Source organism: Nicotiana tomentosiformis, chromosome 6, assembly GCF_000390325.3.
Source record: "Nicotiana tomentosiformis chromosome 6, ASM39032v3, whole genome shotgun sequence".
Lineage (NCBI taxonomy): Eukaryota > Viridiplantae > Streptophyta > Magnoliopsida > Solanales > Solanaceae > Nicotiana > Nicotiana tomentosiformis.
The window spans coordinates 132220415-132237665 of record NC_090817.1 but is presented as its reverse complement, the minus strand read 5'-3'; the positions used below and the strand labels follow the sequence as shown (position 1 = coordinate 132237665).

General features: G+C 41.2%; 1 protein-coding gene across 1 annotated transcript; it reads left to right on the top strand.

Moving 5' to 3' along the window:
* Positions 1–2249: 2249 nt before the first annotated feature.
* On the top strand, positions 2250–3323 carry LOC138894787 (uncharacterized). The gene is made up of 2 exons (XM_070179517.1): positions 2250–2878; positions 2993–3323. Exons 1-2 carry the CDS (start codon positions 2250–2252, stop codon positions 3321–3323), a joined length of 960 nt encoding a protein of 319 aa, XP_070035618.1.
* Positions 3324–17251: the final 13928 nt, after the last annotated feature.

Here is a 17251-nt window from a genome sequence, read left to right as displayed (position 1 = left end):
ATTATGATGAATTACTCCATGTCTATGGAGTAGTTCTCTTTATGGTTTGATGAATTTGGTGTATTGATATTTGTCTATGGATAATTAACTCTAGTTTTATGTATTGAATCGTTTTGAATGTTTTAACTGTTGCATCTTTATTCACTTGTTAATGTAATCAAGAGAGGTATAACTTGTGATATTGTTGCTTTAAATTTAGTTGGTTGAAGTCATTAATTCTTCTTAGTAATTGAAAGAGGCTAGTTGAATTGTTGACTAAACTATGTTAGGAGGATAATCGAAAGAGGTTCTACTAAAGATCAATCCACTACGAATTTTTGCATATCTTCACGCACTTAAAATTGATTCATTTTGTGAGGTTGAGACTTAATCAAAAGAGGAGTTTCTACTAAATAATTGAACTAATAACCAAGTGAATTCGAAAGGCTCACTTGAATATTAGAAGTGAATTATCTAGAGTTAAATCCCAAACATGCATCTTGCACCTATCCTATCAACCCTATCTTCTCCCCATTGATATCTTTCTTTGCTTACTACTTGCGTTGTTTGTCACTATTCAATATTTTAGAATCTTAGTTAATTTAAGTTCTAATCATATAAACCTCAATAGTTGATCATCTTGGATAGCAATCTACCTACAAACTACGATAATACTGTTTAACTCCAATCCCTGTGGATACGATATTATATTAAACTATATTCGACATAGCGAGCATTTTTAAGTGTGTATTTCAAGCTCGCCAAATTTTGGCATCGTTGCCGGGGATTGGAAATCAATAGTGTTTAAAATAGTTTGTAGTGTTAATTCAGGAATTTTATTTTTTATTTTTATTTTATTTTTCCCTTTTTACGGTTGGTGTTCTTTGACTGTGCGCATGTTATAGGTTATATTGGTAGATGACCCGATCTTCTGGGAAGGAATTGCTACCATACGAGCCGGAAATTGAAAAACAACTGCGATAGTTAAGGAAGAAAAGAAAGATCACCGAGATATTAGAAAAGGTTGGGCAATCCTCAACCAAAGATATGACTGGAAACGGTGAAGATAATGTTGATTTGGCTGCGAGAGAGGCAACCCAACTTAGAGAAAAAGCTGCACGAGATGCTAAAGAAGCATCACTTAGAGATGCACAAATTGCTTATGAGGAGGAGAGGGCTCGAAGAATTAATCAAAATCAACCCTTAGGTGCATACCAGTTCAGAAACATAGCTCCCGGTTTTGGGAGACCACTTGGTGATTACGCAAGACCGATTTACAACCAAGGCTTATCAAGTGTGAGACCACCTTCAGTTGCAGCCAATAATTTTGAGCTGAAGCAAAGGTTGCTTCAAACCCTCCAAAACAATTGTGTCTTCAGAGGAAAGATGAACGAAGATCCAAACAATCATCTAATGGACTTCGAGGATATCATGAACACCTTTCAATACAATGGTGTGCCACAAGATGCAGTGTACTTAAGGGCATTCCCCTTTACTCTGAAAGATGATACAAAGCACTGGCTTCGAAGCCCTAGGGATCAATTAGAACATGGGAAGAGATGACCTCAAAGTTTCTTGCTAAATATTTCTCCTCAGCTAAAACGGGCAAGTTTAGAAGAGAAATCCATAACTTCTTCCAGAATGAGACTGAGACTGTATTTGAAGCATGGGAGAGGTTTAAAGAGATTGCGCGAAAGTGTCAACACATCGGAATTGAACTCTAGATGCAACTCCAGGACTTTTGGGATGATTTGACACCGACATCACGCAGAACATTGAGCAATGCAGCTAGAGGTCCATTAAAGAAGAAGACTCGAGAGGAGATAGTCACTATTCTAGATGAGTTATCTGAAGATGCAAATTAGTGGCCCTCAAAGATTGCTGAAAGAAGAAGATCAATTGGTGTTCACCAAGTTGATACTAACACATCTGTGCAGGTACAGATTGATGTCATGGCAAAAGAAATCAGGAAGTTGACCTTAGCTTCAATACACAATAAGCCTCATGCAACATATGACATATGTGGAAGAGGAAACCCTACTCACGAGTGTCAAGGTACCGTGGAGGAAGTGAATGTTGTAGGTAACTAAAATTTCAATGCAATGGGTCAAAAGCACCCTGTTTTTTCATGGAGTTCACCTGGGGGTAATGCAAATTCATGGCAACAAAGCAACACCAGATTTCAGGGTCAAGGATCTCCAGGATTCCATAATCAGCAGAGGCCGCAGTTTCAGCCTCAATAGCCAATTCAGTCTGGTTTAGAAGATCTGATGAAATCATTCATTGTCAAGACAAATGAGAGATTAGATGCTCATGGTGTAGCTATCAAAGAACTTGGGACAGCTCTGCGTAACTTAGAGAGACAAGTGGGACAAATTACAAATATATTATTAGAGATAATCCCACGTACTCTGGCAGCTGATACCGAAAAGAATCCCAAAGAAATAGTAAATGTTGTGACCTTGAGAAGCGGACAATTATTGAAAGATCCCACTCCAAGTCAAAAAGAAGTTGCGCCTGAAAAAGAAAGTGGGAAGGAGCTGAAAATAGAAGATGATAAAAAGACTGAGAAGAAGAAAGGCAAGAAGGGAGCTGAGAAAAAGAAGAAGGAGGAAACTTCAAGAAGGGAGGAATCTGATGATGTGAGCAAGCACATGCCTGCTCTACCTTTTCCCCAAAAGATCTATAGAGAAAAGCTAGACAAGCAGTTCGAGAGATTTTTAGACATGATGAGATATGTCAATGTAAATTTTTCATTCACTGAAGTTCTCTCACAAATGTCAGCTTATGCAAAGTTCTTGAAGGATATCCTCACAAAGAATAGAAAGATGGAAGAGACCTCAGTGGTCAAACACACGGAGCATTGCAGTGCAATATTGCAAAATAAACTCCCACAAAAGTGTAGAGATCTAGGGAGTTTTACTATACCTTGATCTTTAGGTACTCTTAATTTTGATAAATCTTTATGTGATTCTGCTGCCTCAATTAATCTAATGCCATTGTCTATTTACAGGAAACCAGAGAAGGAGATTGGAGAGATAAGGTCGGTGCCAATATCTTTGCTGATGGCATACCAAACAACTATAACACCCGAGGGGATAGTAGAAGATGTTTTGGTGCGGGTGGATAAGTTCGTCTTTCCTGTAGATTTCATAGTGGTGAATATGGTGGAGAACAAGGAGGTCCCCCTCATCCTAGGAAAACCATTTTTAGCAATGGGTAGAGCTATACTGGATATACATGATAGAAAACTCATGCTTAGAGTGGGTGAGGAGACTGTGACTTTTGAGATGAATGTAGAAACTGGAGTAAAAAGGGAGAAGCCAACTACAACTGTTGAGTAGAAGGTGAAGGGTGTGAAAGAGAAGGATGTTGTTAGTGAAAAAGATAAGTGTGGGCTGTACCCCAAGAAGGCTGAGAAGAAGTTATATGCATGGATATGTGCACTAGTTCGGGCATGTGGAATGGAGCCCGACTTTGATTCAGACCCCAACTAGATATTCGGGGAAGTTTTCTCTACCTTATGCTTTTTAATTGTGTGTCATGGGGACATGCCACAACCTAAAGTGTGGGGTGGGGGATATTTGTATGTTGTATGTAGATTAGTCTTAGTTTTTGCTTTAATTAGCTTGATTGTTTTTGCTTTTGTTAGTTTGAGTAGTAGAAACAAAATTGAAAAAAAACATAAAAATTTTAAAATTTTAGATTTTTCCCGACGATGGATATCATTCGACGGGTTTCTTGAGGGAATAAAGTCGAAGGAAAAAGACAAAATAAAAAAAAATCTTTTGTAGGTAGTGTATCAATTCCCCTTTGGTTTTTCTTTGTGTTGCGGTTCTTTTTCAAGGTTTTTGTTTGAACCGGGTGTAGTTAGTTTTTATTTTTGTTAGGAGTAGAAAACCTTGTGCTATGGTTTGAAATGGAAGCAATATCTCTTGACTTTGTTATGCCTTGAGAATAGTGTATGCTTTAGTTGTGACCCTTAGGCTCAGTTTTTGACTCTTGCATAAGTACATTAAATTGTATAATCTTAACTTTGCTTAACTGCTTTGACTAGAGTGTCTTGATGAATCCAATCTTGAGTGAGTTATGTGCCATGTGTGTATAAGGTTTGGTGTATTATGTGCATTGTATTTGAACTTGCCCGGTGTGTTTGCAAAGCGAAATAGTAGTTTTGTTCAGTCTTGGAAGTGATTTGGGCATTTCTTTGTTAAGCCAGCTATATGTTTTTACCCGCCTAATTGTTATGTATCTTAATTAACCCATTTGAACCTGTAATCATGTTTCTTTGGCAACGACATTACAAATCTTACCCAATTGTTTGAATTGACAATCTATTTGAACTATTTGCCTCTCGTAGGCACTTGAAATTGTATGAACTTTGTAAAAATTGAAGTGTGGGGTGGTTGGTTTGGCTTTTGAGTGGAACTAATAAAATAAGGAGAAAGGTGCACTTTTTCTTTATAAAAAAATAAGAACTTGAATTGAAAAAGAAAAGATAAAAATGTATGTAGTTGTATGATTGTGAAAAATGATCTTTGATAAGTGGTAACTCTTGATGTATTTGTGCTTAAAGAAATTAGGAGTTAATGTATATTGATGTGAAGTTGGAGTATTGGTCTGACATAAGTGTGGGGTTTTGAATGTTAAAGTATATGTATTAAAGTGCTTAGGAAAGTGTAGTCACTCTTATATCTAAATGTATCTTACCCGTCTCGCAGCCTACATTACAACCAGTTAAAAGTCCTACTTGATCCTTTACTGAATGAGCTCAATTAGTAGAGTAGTATACTACGGGAAAGCCTATGGTGCATCCTTTTTGGAACATGAATGTCGTTTCTAAGAGTGAGTGAATTCTTTCTATCTTGAGTTCTTAATTATTCTTGAATTTTATTGTTTGTGGAACTACTCTCTTTTGTTGTGTGAGGGCACTTGATTCATGAAGGGAAGGTAATATCGTTGATCTCTATGTTAGAGTAAGTGAACGGGTTGTGAATAATGCATGGTACTTGTGAGTAAAATCTTGAGGTGAAGATGTTACACTATTGTGCTTATTCTATTTTAAATATTCTTGATGTAATGAGTTAGAAGAGTTACTTAGTAAGGCAGTGTCTATATAAAGTGTGATTTGATTACTCGAGGAAGAGCAATGGTTTAAGTGTGGGGTGTTGATGGTAGGCTATAATATCATGTTTTAGTCGATTATTACATTCCAATTTATTGCACTTTAGTTGAGTTTGAGCTTTAATTGCTAGTGTTTTGCACTAATTGTGTGTTTTATGCCTTGTAGGAGAGATTCCGAGCTATATAGATGTCATGGAATGAATTCAAGTGATTTGGAGCTTTGAAGTCTAAGTAAAAACCCAAGAAATTAAGCCGGGATTGTGTTCGGGGATCAACGGATGATATTAAGAACGAACGAAGAATCGAGCAGGCATACTGTGTAGTATCTAGTTAAATGCACATAACATTTCGCTCATAGATCCATTTAGTCTGCACAATATATTGTTGGAAAGGTAATTCAAGTTTCTACAACTTTAATGTTTTATGTTTTGTCAAATTCCCAAAAGAACAGGGTGAAAGGTGCACGGCAAGTACGCGGACGCGCACTAACCGCACATATGGGGCAGAAAAGTGTGAAAAGTGCGCGGGCACACTTCCAGGTGCGTGACCGCGCACGTCCTGTCCGGAAAAAGTATCCTTTTTCGCGTAGGAGAAGGTGTATGTGTTTGGGCCCGACCCTACTTGGTAGATATACATGGAAATGGTATTTTGAGGACTTTTGACATAATTTAGACCTAAGGAGGCTAAGGAGAAGATGGAGAAGGAAGAACACAAGGAATCCATCATTCAATCCCAACTCAAGACAAGAGTTGGATTGTTTTATGTTTTTCTTTACTTTACACTTAATTGGGATGAATTACTCCATGTCTATGGAGTAGTTCTCTTTAGGGTTTGATGGATTTGGTGTATTGATATTTGTTTGTGGATAATTAACTCTAGTTTTATGTATTGAATCGTTTTGAATGTTTTAACTGTTGTATCTTTATTCACTTGTTAATGTAATCGAGAAAGGCATAACTTGTGATATTATTGCTTTATATCTAGTTGGTTGAAGTCATTAATTCTTCTTAGTAATCGAAAGAGGCTAGTTGAATTGTTGACTGAACTATGTTAGGAGGATAATCGAAAGAGGTTCTACTAAAGATCAATCCACTACGAATTCTTGCATATATTCATGCACTTAAAATTGGTCTTGTGATGACCCAAAAGGTCATCTTATGTTTTAGAACTCGAATTTGTGCTCTAAAGCCTTAAAAATCTCATTTTTATCGTTCTCGATTTGCGTGCACAGTCCGGGTATTGGCCCGGAAGGCTTATGTGTTAAAACTGATAAAATTAGAATTTTTTCCTTAAAAGTCGATTTTAGTTGATTTTGGTCAATATTTTTGGTAAACAGGCTCGGATCCGTATTTTGACGGTCCCGGTGGGTCCGTTTCAAATTATGGACCTAGGCGTATGCCTGGAATCGAATTCGGAGGTCCCCAGCTCAAGTTATGAATTTTTGATAAAAATTAAAAGTCTGAAAATTAATTATTTCTAAGAATTGATTGATGTTTGGCGTTGTGAGTATCGGGTTCGTATTTTGGTTCCGGAGCCTGGTACAGGTTCATTATGATATTTAAGACTTGTTTGTGAAATTTGGTGAGAAACAAAGTTGATTTGACGTGATTCGTACGTCCAGTTGAGAAGATAGGAATGTTAAAGTGTTCTTGAGAATTTCATTTGATTTGGTACTAAATTCTTAGTTCTAGGTGTTATTGTGGCGATTTGATCGCGCGAGCAAGTTCGTATGATGTTTTTAAACTTGTGTGCATGTTTGGTTTGGAGCCCTAAGGGCTCGGGTGAGTTACGGGTAGGCCACGGGACGTTTTGGACTTTGAAAATCTGGTATTTTGCTGCAGCAAGTGTTCTGGCATGTCCTTCTTCGCGTTCGCGAAGGTACTCTCACGAACGCGAAGAGTAAACAGGGCAACTGGAGTTTTCTTCTTTGCGAACGCGAAGGCTTAGTCGCGAACACGAAGCGATGGGGCCGTTACCCTTCGCGAATGCGACCAACTCCTCGCGAACGCGTATTGTTAGGCACACCTGGGGAAGAGTCGATCGTTCCTTCATCGCGAACGCGAGCAATGTCTTGCGAATGCGAAGGCCAGGGGGTAGCCTACATGAACGCGAACACTTCTCACGGATACGAAGGCTTGGCAGCCTATACTCTTCGCGAACGTGACAGTGCTCTCGTGAACGCGATGAACACTGTCGCCCAACACTTAACAGAATCCAAACACGGAATTTAGCCAAAAATTCATTTTTCTCAAAAACCAAACGGGGAGAGGCGATTTTTCAAGAGTCATTTCTTCCCCAAAGTGTTGGTAAGTGATTCTAAACCATTTTCTTTCAATTACCCATTACATTTCATGAATTATCAACCTAACATCTAGAGTTTTCATGGTAGAATTAAGAGTTAGGGTAGAAACTAGGGATTTCGAAAATTTGGGGATTTAGACTTCAATTTGAGGTCGGATTCCAAAACCAATTACATATTCGGGCTCGGGGGTGAACGGATAAATGAATTTTAGTCTGAACCTCAGGTTTTGACCAAGAGGGCTCGGGGTCGATTTTTTGACTTTTTGGAGAAAAATTTGAGAAATTTAATTTATGCAATATAATTGATTCCTTTAGAAATATTTGATATTATTGAGTCATGTTCAAATAGATACGATTGGTTTGGAGGTGAATTCTAAAGGAAAAGTTGTGATTGAGAATTAAGTGGCCTTCGAAGCGAGGTAAGTGTTGTGTCTAACCCTGACTTGAGGGAATTAGGAACCTTAGACTATTTGCTATGTGAATTTCATGTGAGCGGCGTATATGTGAGGTGACAAGTACTTATGCGCCGCCAAATTTCCTATTTTCCATGTTTCTTCCGTTTTTCTTACATCGTCTCTTCATATGCCTAATTGCTATGTGTTTATACTAGTGTTGTTAAATTGATCGTTCTTATTATGTTTACGGATTTTCTGGTGATAATTGAGTATTTATTTCAAAGTTGAGATTGATATTTGTGGAACCAAATGTTGAAGCAAGGTTTGTACTTGTTATTCTATCTCCCTGTTATTATTTATGCATTGCGTTATGGTAAGGGAGAGTGTTAATGCACGAAGGATGATGCCGTGTCATATTGTGAGTGTTAATGCACGAAGGGTAATGTCGTGCCATATTGTGAGTGTAAAAGCACGAAGGGTGATGCCGTGCCATATTGTGAGTGTTAATGCACGAAGGGTGATGCCGTTCCATGATATGAGAGTTAATGCACGAAGGGTGATGTAGTGCTGTTTCTATTGATATTATGGTGAGATTAAGAGTAAAAGCACGACGGGTGATGCCGTGCATTTTTCCTTTACTGTATTCGTGTTCCTGTTGATTCATTATATATTGGTTATTCTAGTTATCATTCTGTTGTAGTTCACTATCTCGTATTTCCCCCAGCATCTTTCCCCATCTCGATAATTGTTGTCTAGCTCTTCATTACTGTTATTTGTATATATAGTGTTAAATTGTACAGGTTAATTTGTAGGTGCCTTGCCTTAGCGTCGTCACTACTTCGTCGAGGTTAGGCTCGACACTTACCAGTACATGGGGTCAGTTGTACTGATACTTCACTCTGCACTTTCTATGCAGATTTTGGTACCGGCTCGGGTTAATCGAGATTTTTAGCTGTGGGACCCGCTATCCGGAGTCTCAAGGTAGATCTGTCGGCGTTCACAGACCTTGAAGTCCCCATCTATCCTTCTGCTTTACTGTTTCTTTCATTCAAATATTTGTATTTCTTTCATACTATTACTTGTAGTAAATCCTAAAATGCTCATGAATTATGACTCCAGATCCGGGTGGTAGTCATTAATACAGTTTTTATATTATTCTGCACTTATCATATTTCATCTTAGTTAATTATTATTATTTACTGAATAAAAATAAGGAATTGGTTTAATAATTTTCTAACGTTGGCTTGCCTAGAAAGTGAAATGTTAGGTGCCATCACGGTCCCGTCGGTGGGAATTTCCGGGTCATGACAAGTTGGTATCAGAGCACTAGGTTGCCTAGGTCTCACGATTCATGAGCAAGCTTAGTAGAGTCTGTAGGATTGGTACGGAGACATCTGTGCTTATCTTCCAGAGGCTATGAAGTTTAGGAACAAGTTTCATTTCTATTCTTCTGTGTCGTGCGATTTTTCTTTCTCAATACTGATTGAACTCTTCTACTCTTATTCTCTCGCAGATGGAGAGAACACGAACCGCTTCCTCAGCTGAGCAGCAGCCAAAGCCTCTAGTGGCAGCTCCTACGTGGTGCAGAGGTCGAGGCCGAGGCCGTGCCAGAGGTCGAGGTAGGGGCAGGGCTCAGCCCAGAGCCCGAGCAGCAGCCCCAGCAGTGGAGCCCCAGATAGATCTTGATGAGGAGGTTCCAGTCTAGACTGTTCCTGCCGGACTAGCTCAGGTTCCGAAGGGGTTCATTGCCACCCCAGTACTTCAGGATGCTTTGGTCCGTTTGGTGGGCCTTATGGAGAGTGTGGCCAAGACTGGCGCATTTCCCATGGAACCAGCAGTCTCTCAGGCTCGAGGAGGAGCCTAGACTCCCACTACTCCCGCTCTGGAGAAGATAGCTCCCTAGTATCAAGCTCTAGCAGCTCATCCAGTTGGAGTAGTTCAGCCGGTTGTTGCGCCACATACCAGTGATGGGTTAGCTATGTCTTCTGAGGCTTTGTGGAGATTGGACAGGTTTACCAAGATCTTTTCTGTTCACTTCAGTGGTGCTCCTTCATAGGATCCCCAGGAGTATCTTGACAGCTGTCACGAGGTTCTACGGAACATGGGTATAGTGGAGACCAATGGGGTCGACTTTGCTGCATTTTAGATGACTGGTTCCGCCAAGAAATGGTGGAGAGATTATTTGTTGACCAGACCAGCTGGGTCGTCTGCTCTTACTTGGGACCAGTTCTCTCAGCTCTTTATAGAGATGTTTCTACTTATCACATTGAGAGAGGAGCGTCGCCGTCAGTTTGAGCGTCTCCAGCAGGGCAGTATGACTGTTATTCAGTATGAGACCTGTTTTGTAGATTTGTCCCGTCATGCTATTCTTCTGCTTCCTACCGAGAGAGAGAGAGAGAGTGAGAAGGTTTATTGATGGACTTGCTCAACCTATCAGATTGCAGGTGGCTAAGGAGACTGGGAGTGAGATTTCTTTCCAGGCGGCTGCTAATGCCGCCAGACGAGTCGAGATGGTTCTCACTCAGGGAGTTCAGGGGTCTGACAAGAGACCTCATTATTACGGGGAGTTCAGCGGTGCCTCATCTAGAGGCAGGGATACTTTTGGTAGAGGCCATCCTCCCAGGCCATTTCATTCAGCACTCCAGGCATCCCACAGTGCCTCAGGTGGTCGTGGTCCTCATATGCCTTATTCTGACCAGCTAACCTACAGTGCACCACCAGCTCCTATTAGTGTACCTCCACTCCAGAGCTATCAGGGTGTTTATTCAGATCGACAGGTTCAGATTCAGGGTCAGCAATCACAGCAGCCAATGTTATGTTATACTTGTGGTGATCCGATGCACGTTGCTAGATTTTGCCCTAGGGCAATGGGCAGCTCACAACATCAGAGTTCTCATGCCATGGTTCTGGCACCAGTTGCTGCACCACCTACCCAGCCAGCCAGAGTCAGAGTTCAGGCAGCCAGAGGTAGAGGTTAGACTGTTAGAGGTGGAGATCTGGAAGTTAGAGGTAGAGACCAGCCAGTTAGAGGTCGTCCTAGGGACGTAGTTCAGGGTGGTGGGGCCCAGCCCTAGTGTTATGCTTTCCCAGCCAGGCCTGAGGCTGAGTCATCTGACGTTGTTATCACAGGTACTGTTTCAGTTTACATTAGAGATGCTTCAGTTCTATTTGATCCGGGGTCTACTTACTCCTATGTGTCATCCTATTTTGCTTCCTATTTGGTTGTGCCCCATGATTCTTGGAGTGCTCATGTGTATGTGTCCACACCAGTGGGAGATGCTATTGTTGTAGATCGTGTTTAACGTTCGTGTGTGGTCACCATTGGGAGTCTTGAGACTCATGTAGATCTTCTACTTCTCGACATGGTTGATTTTGATATCATGCTGGGTATGGATTGGCTGTCACCTTATCATGCTATATTAGATTATCACGCCAAGACGGTAACCTTAGCCTTGTAGGGGTTGCCTCGATTAGAGTGGAGAGGGACTCTTGGCCATTCTACTAGTAGGGTTATCTCTTATGTGAAGGCTTGGCATATGGTCGAGAAGAGGTGTCTAGCTTATTTGGCTTATGTCCGCGATTCTAGTGCGAAGGTTCCTTCCATGGATTCAGTGTCAGTTGTTCGTGAGTTTCTAGAGGTGTTTTCTTCAGACCTACCGGGGATGCCACCCGATAGGGATATTAATTTCTGTATTGATTTGGCCCCGGCCACTTAGCCCATTTCTATGTCGCCATACCGTATGGCCCCTCCAGAGTTGAAAGAATTGAAAGAACAGTTACAATATTTGCTTAATAAGGGCTTCATTAGACCTAGTGTCTCATAATAGGGTGCACCTGTGTTGTTTGTAAAGAAGAAAGATGGATCGATGAGGATGTGTATAGATTATCGAGAGTTGAACAAAGTCACCATCAAGAACAAGTATCCATTGCCGAGGATTGATGATTTATTTGATCAGCTTCAGGGTGCCAAGGTGTTTTCGAAGATTGATTTGAGATTTGGCTGCCATCAGTTGAGGATTAGGGCATCTGATGCTCCTAGGACATCTTTTTGGACTCGGTATGGGCATTATGAGTTTCTAGTGATGTTATTTGGGCTGACCAATGCCCCAGCATCATTCATGGATTTGATGAACCGAGTGTTCCCTACTTGGATTCCTTTGTGATTGTGTTTATTGATGATATTTTGGTTTACTCCCACAGCCAAGAGGAGCATGAGCAGCACCTTCGGATCATTCTTCAGACACTGAGAGACAACCAGTTATATGCTAAGTTCTCAAAATGCGAGTTTTGGTTGAGCTCAGTCGCTTTCTTGGGTCACGTTGTATCAGCAGAGGGTATTCAGGTGGATCCTAAGAAGATTGAGGCAGTTCAGAACTGGCCTAGACCCACATTAGCTACAGAGATTCGTAGTTTCTTGGGATTGGCAGGTTATTACCATCAATTTGTGGAGGGCTTTTCATCCATAGCAGCCTCGTTGACCAGGTTGACCCAGAAAGGTGCCTTGTTCAGGTGGTCAGACGAGTGTGAGGTGAGCTTCCAGAAGCTCAAGACAGCTTTGACTACAGCACCGGTATTGGTGTTACCTACAGGTTCAGGATCTTATACAATATATTGTGACACATCCCGTGTTGGTCTGGGTGCGGTATTGATGCAGGGTGGCAAGGTTATTGCATATGCTTTGCTGCAGCTGAAGGTTCACGAGAAGAATTACCTTGTTCATGATCTAGAGCTGGCATCCATTGTTCACGCGCTAAAGATTTGGAGGCACTATCTTTATGGCGTGCCATGTGAGGTATTCACGGATCATCGGAGCTTGCAGTATTTGTTCAAGCAGAAAGAACTCAATTTGAGGCAGAGAAGGTGGTTGGAGCTATTGAAAGACTATGATATCACCATATTGTATCATCTCGGGAAGGCCAATGTGGTGGCCGATGCTTTGAGTATAAAATCAGCTAGTATGGGTAGCCTTGCATATATTCCAGTTGGTGAGAGACCGCTTGCATTGGATGTTCAGGCCTTGGCCAACCAGTTCATGAGGTTGGATATTTTTGAGCCCAACCGTGTTCTAGTTTGTACAGTTGCTCGGTTTTCTTTGTTTGAGCGCATCAGAGATCGGCAGGATGACGATCCTTATTTACTTGTCCTTAGAGACACAGTGCGGCACGGTGGTGCCAAGCAAGTTACTGTTGGAGACAACAGAGTTTTGAGGATGCAGGGCCGTATTTTTGTGACTAATGTGGATGGACTTCGTGAGTTGATTCTTGAGGAGGCCCACAGTTCCTGGTATTCTATTCATCCGGGCGCCGCCAAGATGTATTAGGACTTGCAGCAGCATTATTTGTGGAGGAGGATGAAGAAAGACATAGCTGCATATGTAGCTTGGTGTCTAAATTCTCAGGAAGTAAAGTACGAGCATCAGAGGCCTGGTGGTTTGCTTCAAAAGATAGAAATTCCTGAGTGGAAGTGGGAGCGTAACACTATGGATTTTGTTGTTGGACTTCCACGGACTCAGAGGAAGTTCAATGCAGTTTGAGTCATTGTGGATAGATTGACCAAGTCAGCGCACTTCATTACTGTGGCAGTTACCTATTCTTCGGAGCGGTTAGTAGAGATTTACATTCGTGAGACCGTCCGTCTTCATGATGTGCCCATGTCCATCATTTTTGATCGAGTTACGCAGTTCACCTCGCACTTCTGGAGGGTAGTACAGCATGAGTTGGGTACACGAGTTGGGTTGAGCACATCCTTCCATCCTCAGACGGACGGGCAGTCCGAGCGCACTATTCAAATCTTGGAGGATATGCTCCGCGCATATGTTATAAACTTCGGAGGATCGTGGGATCATCTCTTGCCCCTTGCAGAATTCGCCTACAACAACAGTTACCAGTCGAGCATTAAGATGGCTCCCTATGAGGCATTATATGGTAGGCGGTGTCGTTCACCAGTTGGGTGGTTCGGGCCGAAAGAGTCTCGGTTGTTGGGCACAGACTTAGTACAGGATGCCTTGGATAAAGTCAAGATTATTCAGGATCGACTTCACGCAGCTCAGTCCAGGCAGAAGAGTTATGCCGACCGCAGAGTTCGTGATGTTGTATTCATGGTCGGAGAGACAGTGTTGCTTTGGGTATCACCCATGAAGGGTGTAATGAGGTTCGGAAAGAAGGGCAAGTTGAGCCCTAGGTATATCGGACCTTTTGAGATTCTAGAGAGGGTAGGAGATGTGGCTTACAGGCTTGCATTTCCACCTAGTTTAGCAGTTGTTCATCCGGTATTCCATGTGTCCATGCTTCAAAAGTATCACGGCGATCCGTCCCATGTGTTAGATTTTAGCTCTGTCCAGTTGGACAAGGATTTGACTTACGAGGAAGAGCCGGTGGCTATTCTAGCCCGGCAAGTTCACCAGTTGAGATCAAAGAGTTACTCTTCAGTTCGAGTGCAGTGGAGAGGTCAGCCTGTTGAGGCAGCCACTTGGGAGTCCGAGTCCGATATGCGGAGTAGATATCCCCACCTTTTTACCAGCCCAAGTACTTTTCTATGTCCATTCGAGGACGAACGGTTGTTTTAGAGGTGGAGAATGTGATGACCCAAAAGGTCATCTTATATTTTAGAACTCGAATCTGCACTCTTAAGCCTTAAAAATCTTATTTTTACCCTCATCGATTTGCGTGTGCAGTCCGGGTATTGACCCGAAAGGCTTATATGTTAAAAACTTATGAATATAAGAATTTTTGCCTTAAAAGTTAATTTTAGTAGACTTTGGTCAACATTTTTGGTAAACAGGCCCAGATCCATGTTTTGACGGTCTCGGGGGGTCCGTATCGAATTATAGGACCTGGGCTTATGCCCGAAATCGAATTCGGAGGTCCCTAGCTCAAGTTATGAATTTTTGATGAAAATTAAAAGTCTATAAATTAATTATTTCTAAGAATTGATTGATGTTTGGCATTGTGAGTACCGGGTCCATATTTTGGTTTCGGAGCCTGGTACAGGTTCATTATGATATTTAAGACTTATCTGTGAAATTTGGTGGGAAACGGAGTTGATTTGATGTGATTCGGACGTCCAATTGAAAAGATAGGAATTTTAAAGTGTTCTTGAGAATTTCATTTGATTTGGTGCTAAATTCGTAATTCTAGGTGTTATTTTGGAGATTTGATCGTGCGAGCAAGTTTTTATGATATTTTTAGACTTGTGTGCATGTTTGGTTTGGAGCCCCGAGGGCTCGGGGGAGTTTCGGGTAAGCCACAGGACGTTTTGGACTTCGAAAATCTGGTATTTTGCTGCAGCAGGTGTTCTGGCATGTCCTTCTTCGCTTTTGCGAAGGTACTCTCGTGAACGCGAAGAGTAAACTGGGCAGCTGGAGTTTTCTTCTTCGCGAACGCGAAGAGATGGGGGTGTTACCCTTCGGGAACGCGACCAGCTCCTCGCGAACGCGTAGTGTTAGGCACACCTGGGGAAAAGTCGATCGTTCCTTAATCGCGAACGCGAGCAATGTCTCGCGAACGCGAAGGACAGGGGGTAGCCTACACGAATGCGAACACTGTCTCGCAAATGCGAAGGCTTGGCAGCCTATACTCTTTGCGAACGTGACAGTGCTATCGTGAACGTGATGAACACTGTCGCCCAGCACTTAACAGAATCCAAACACGGGATTTAGACAAAATTCATTTTTTTTTCAAAAACCAAACGGTGAGAGACGATTTTTCAAGAGCCATTTCTTCCCCAAAGTGTTGGTAAGTGATTCTAAATCATTTTCTTTCAATTACCCATTACATTTCATGAATTATCAACCTAAAATCTAGAGTTTTCATGATAGAATTAGGGGTTAGGGTAGAAACTAGGAATTTCAAAAATTTGGGGATATAGATCTCAATTTGAGGTCGGATTCCAAAACCAATTACATATTCGGGCTCGGGGTGAATGGGTAAATGAATTTTGGTTCGAACCTCGGGTTTTGACCAAGCAGGCCCGGGGTCGATTTTTCGACTTTTTGGAGAAAAATTTGAGAAATTTAATTTATGCAATATAATTGATTCCTTTAGCAATATTTGATATTATTGAGTAATTTTTGAATAGATACGAGTGGTTTGGAGGTGAATTCTAAAGGAAAAGTTATGATTGAGAATTAAGTAGCCTTTGGAGCGAGGTAAGTGATGTGTCTAACCCTGACTTGAAGGAATTAGGAACCTTAGACTATTTGCTATGTGAATTTCATGTGAGCGGTGTATATGTGAGGTGACGAGTACTTATGCGCCGCCAAATTTCCTGTTTTTCCATATTTCTTCCGTTTTTCTTACATTGTCTCTTCCTATGCCTAATTGCTATGTGTTTATACTAGTGTTGTTAAATTGATCGTTCTTATTATGTTTACGGATTTTCTGGTGATAATTGAGTATTTATTTCAAAGTTGTGATTGATATTTGTGGGACCAAATGTTGAAGTAAGGTTTATACTTGTTATTCTATCTCCCTATTGTTATTTATGCATTGCGTTATGGTAAGGGAGAGTGTTAATGCACAAAGGATGATGTCGTGCCATATTGTGAGTGTTAATGCACGAAGGGTGATGTCGTGCCATATTGTGAGTGTAAAAGCACGAAGGGTGATGTCGTGCCATGATATGAGAGTTAATGCACGAAGGGTGATGTCGTGCTATTTCTATTGATTTTATGGTGAGATTGAGAGTAAAAGCACGAAGGGTGATGCCGTGTATTTTTCCTTTACTGTATTCGTGTTCCTGTTGATTCATTATATATTGGTTGTTCCAGTTATCATTATGTTGTAGTTCACTATCTCGTATTTCCCCCAGCATGTTTCCCCATCCCGATAATTGTTGTCAAGCTCTTCATTACTGTTATTTGTATATACACTATTAAATTGTACATGTTGATTTGTAGGTGCCTTGCCTTAGCCTCGTCACTACTTTATCAAGGTTAGGCTCGACACTTACCAGTACATGGGGTCAGTTATATTGATACTGCACTCTGTACTTTTTGTGCAGATTTTGGTATCGGCTCGGTTTGATCGAGATTTAGCTGTGGGACCCGCTATCCAGAGACTCAAGCTAGATCTGTCGGCGTTCACAGACCTTGAAGTCCCCGTCTATCCTTCTGTTTTACTGTTTCTTTCATTCAAACAGTTGTATTTCTTTCAGACTATTACTTGTAGTAAATCCTAGAATGCTCGTGAATTGTGACTCCAGATTCGGGTGGTAGTGATTAATACAGTTTTTATATTATTCCGCACTTATCATATTTCATCTTAGTTAATTATTGTTATTTACTGAATGAAAATAAGGAATTGGATTAATAATTTTCTAACGTTGGCTTGCCTAGCAAGTTAAATGTTATGCGCCATCACAGTCCCGTCGGTGGCAATTCCGGGTCGTGACAAGTTCATATTATGAGTTTGAGACTTAATCGAAAGAGGAGTTTCTACTAAATAATTGAACTA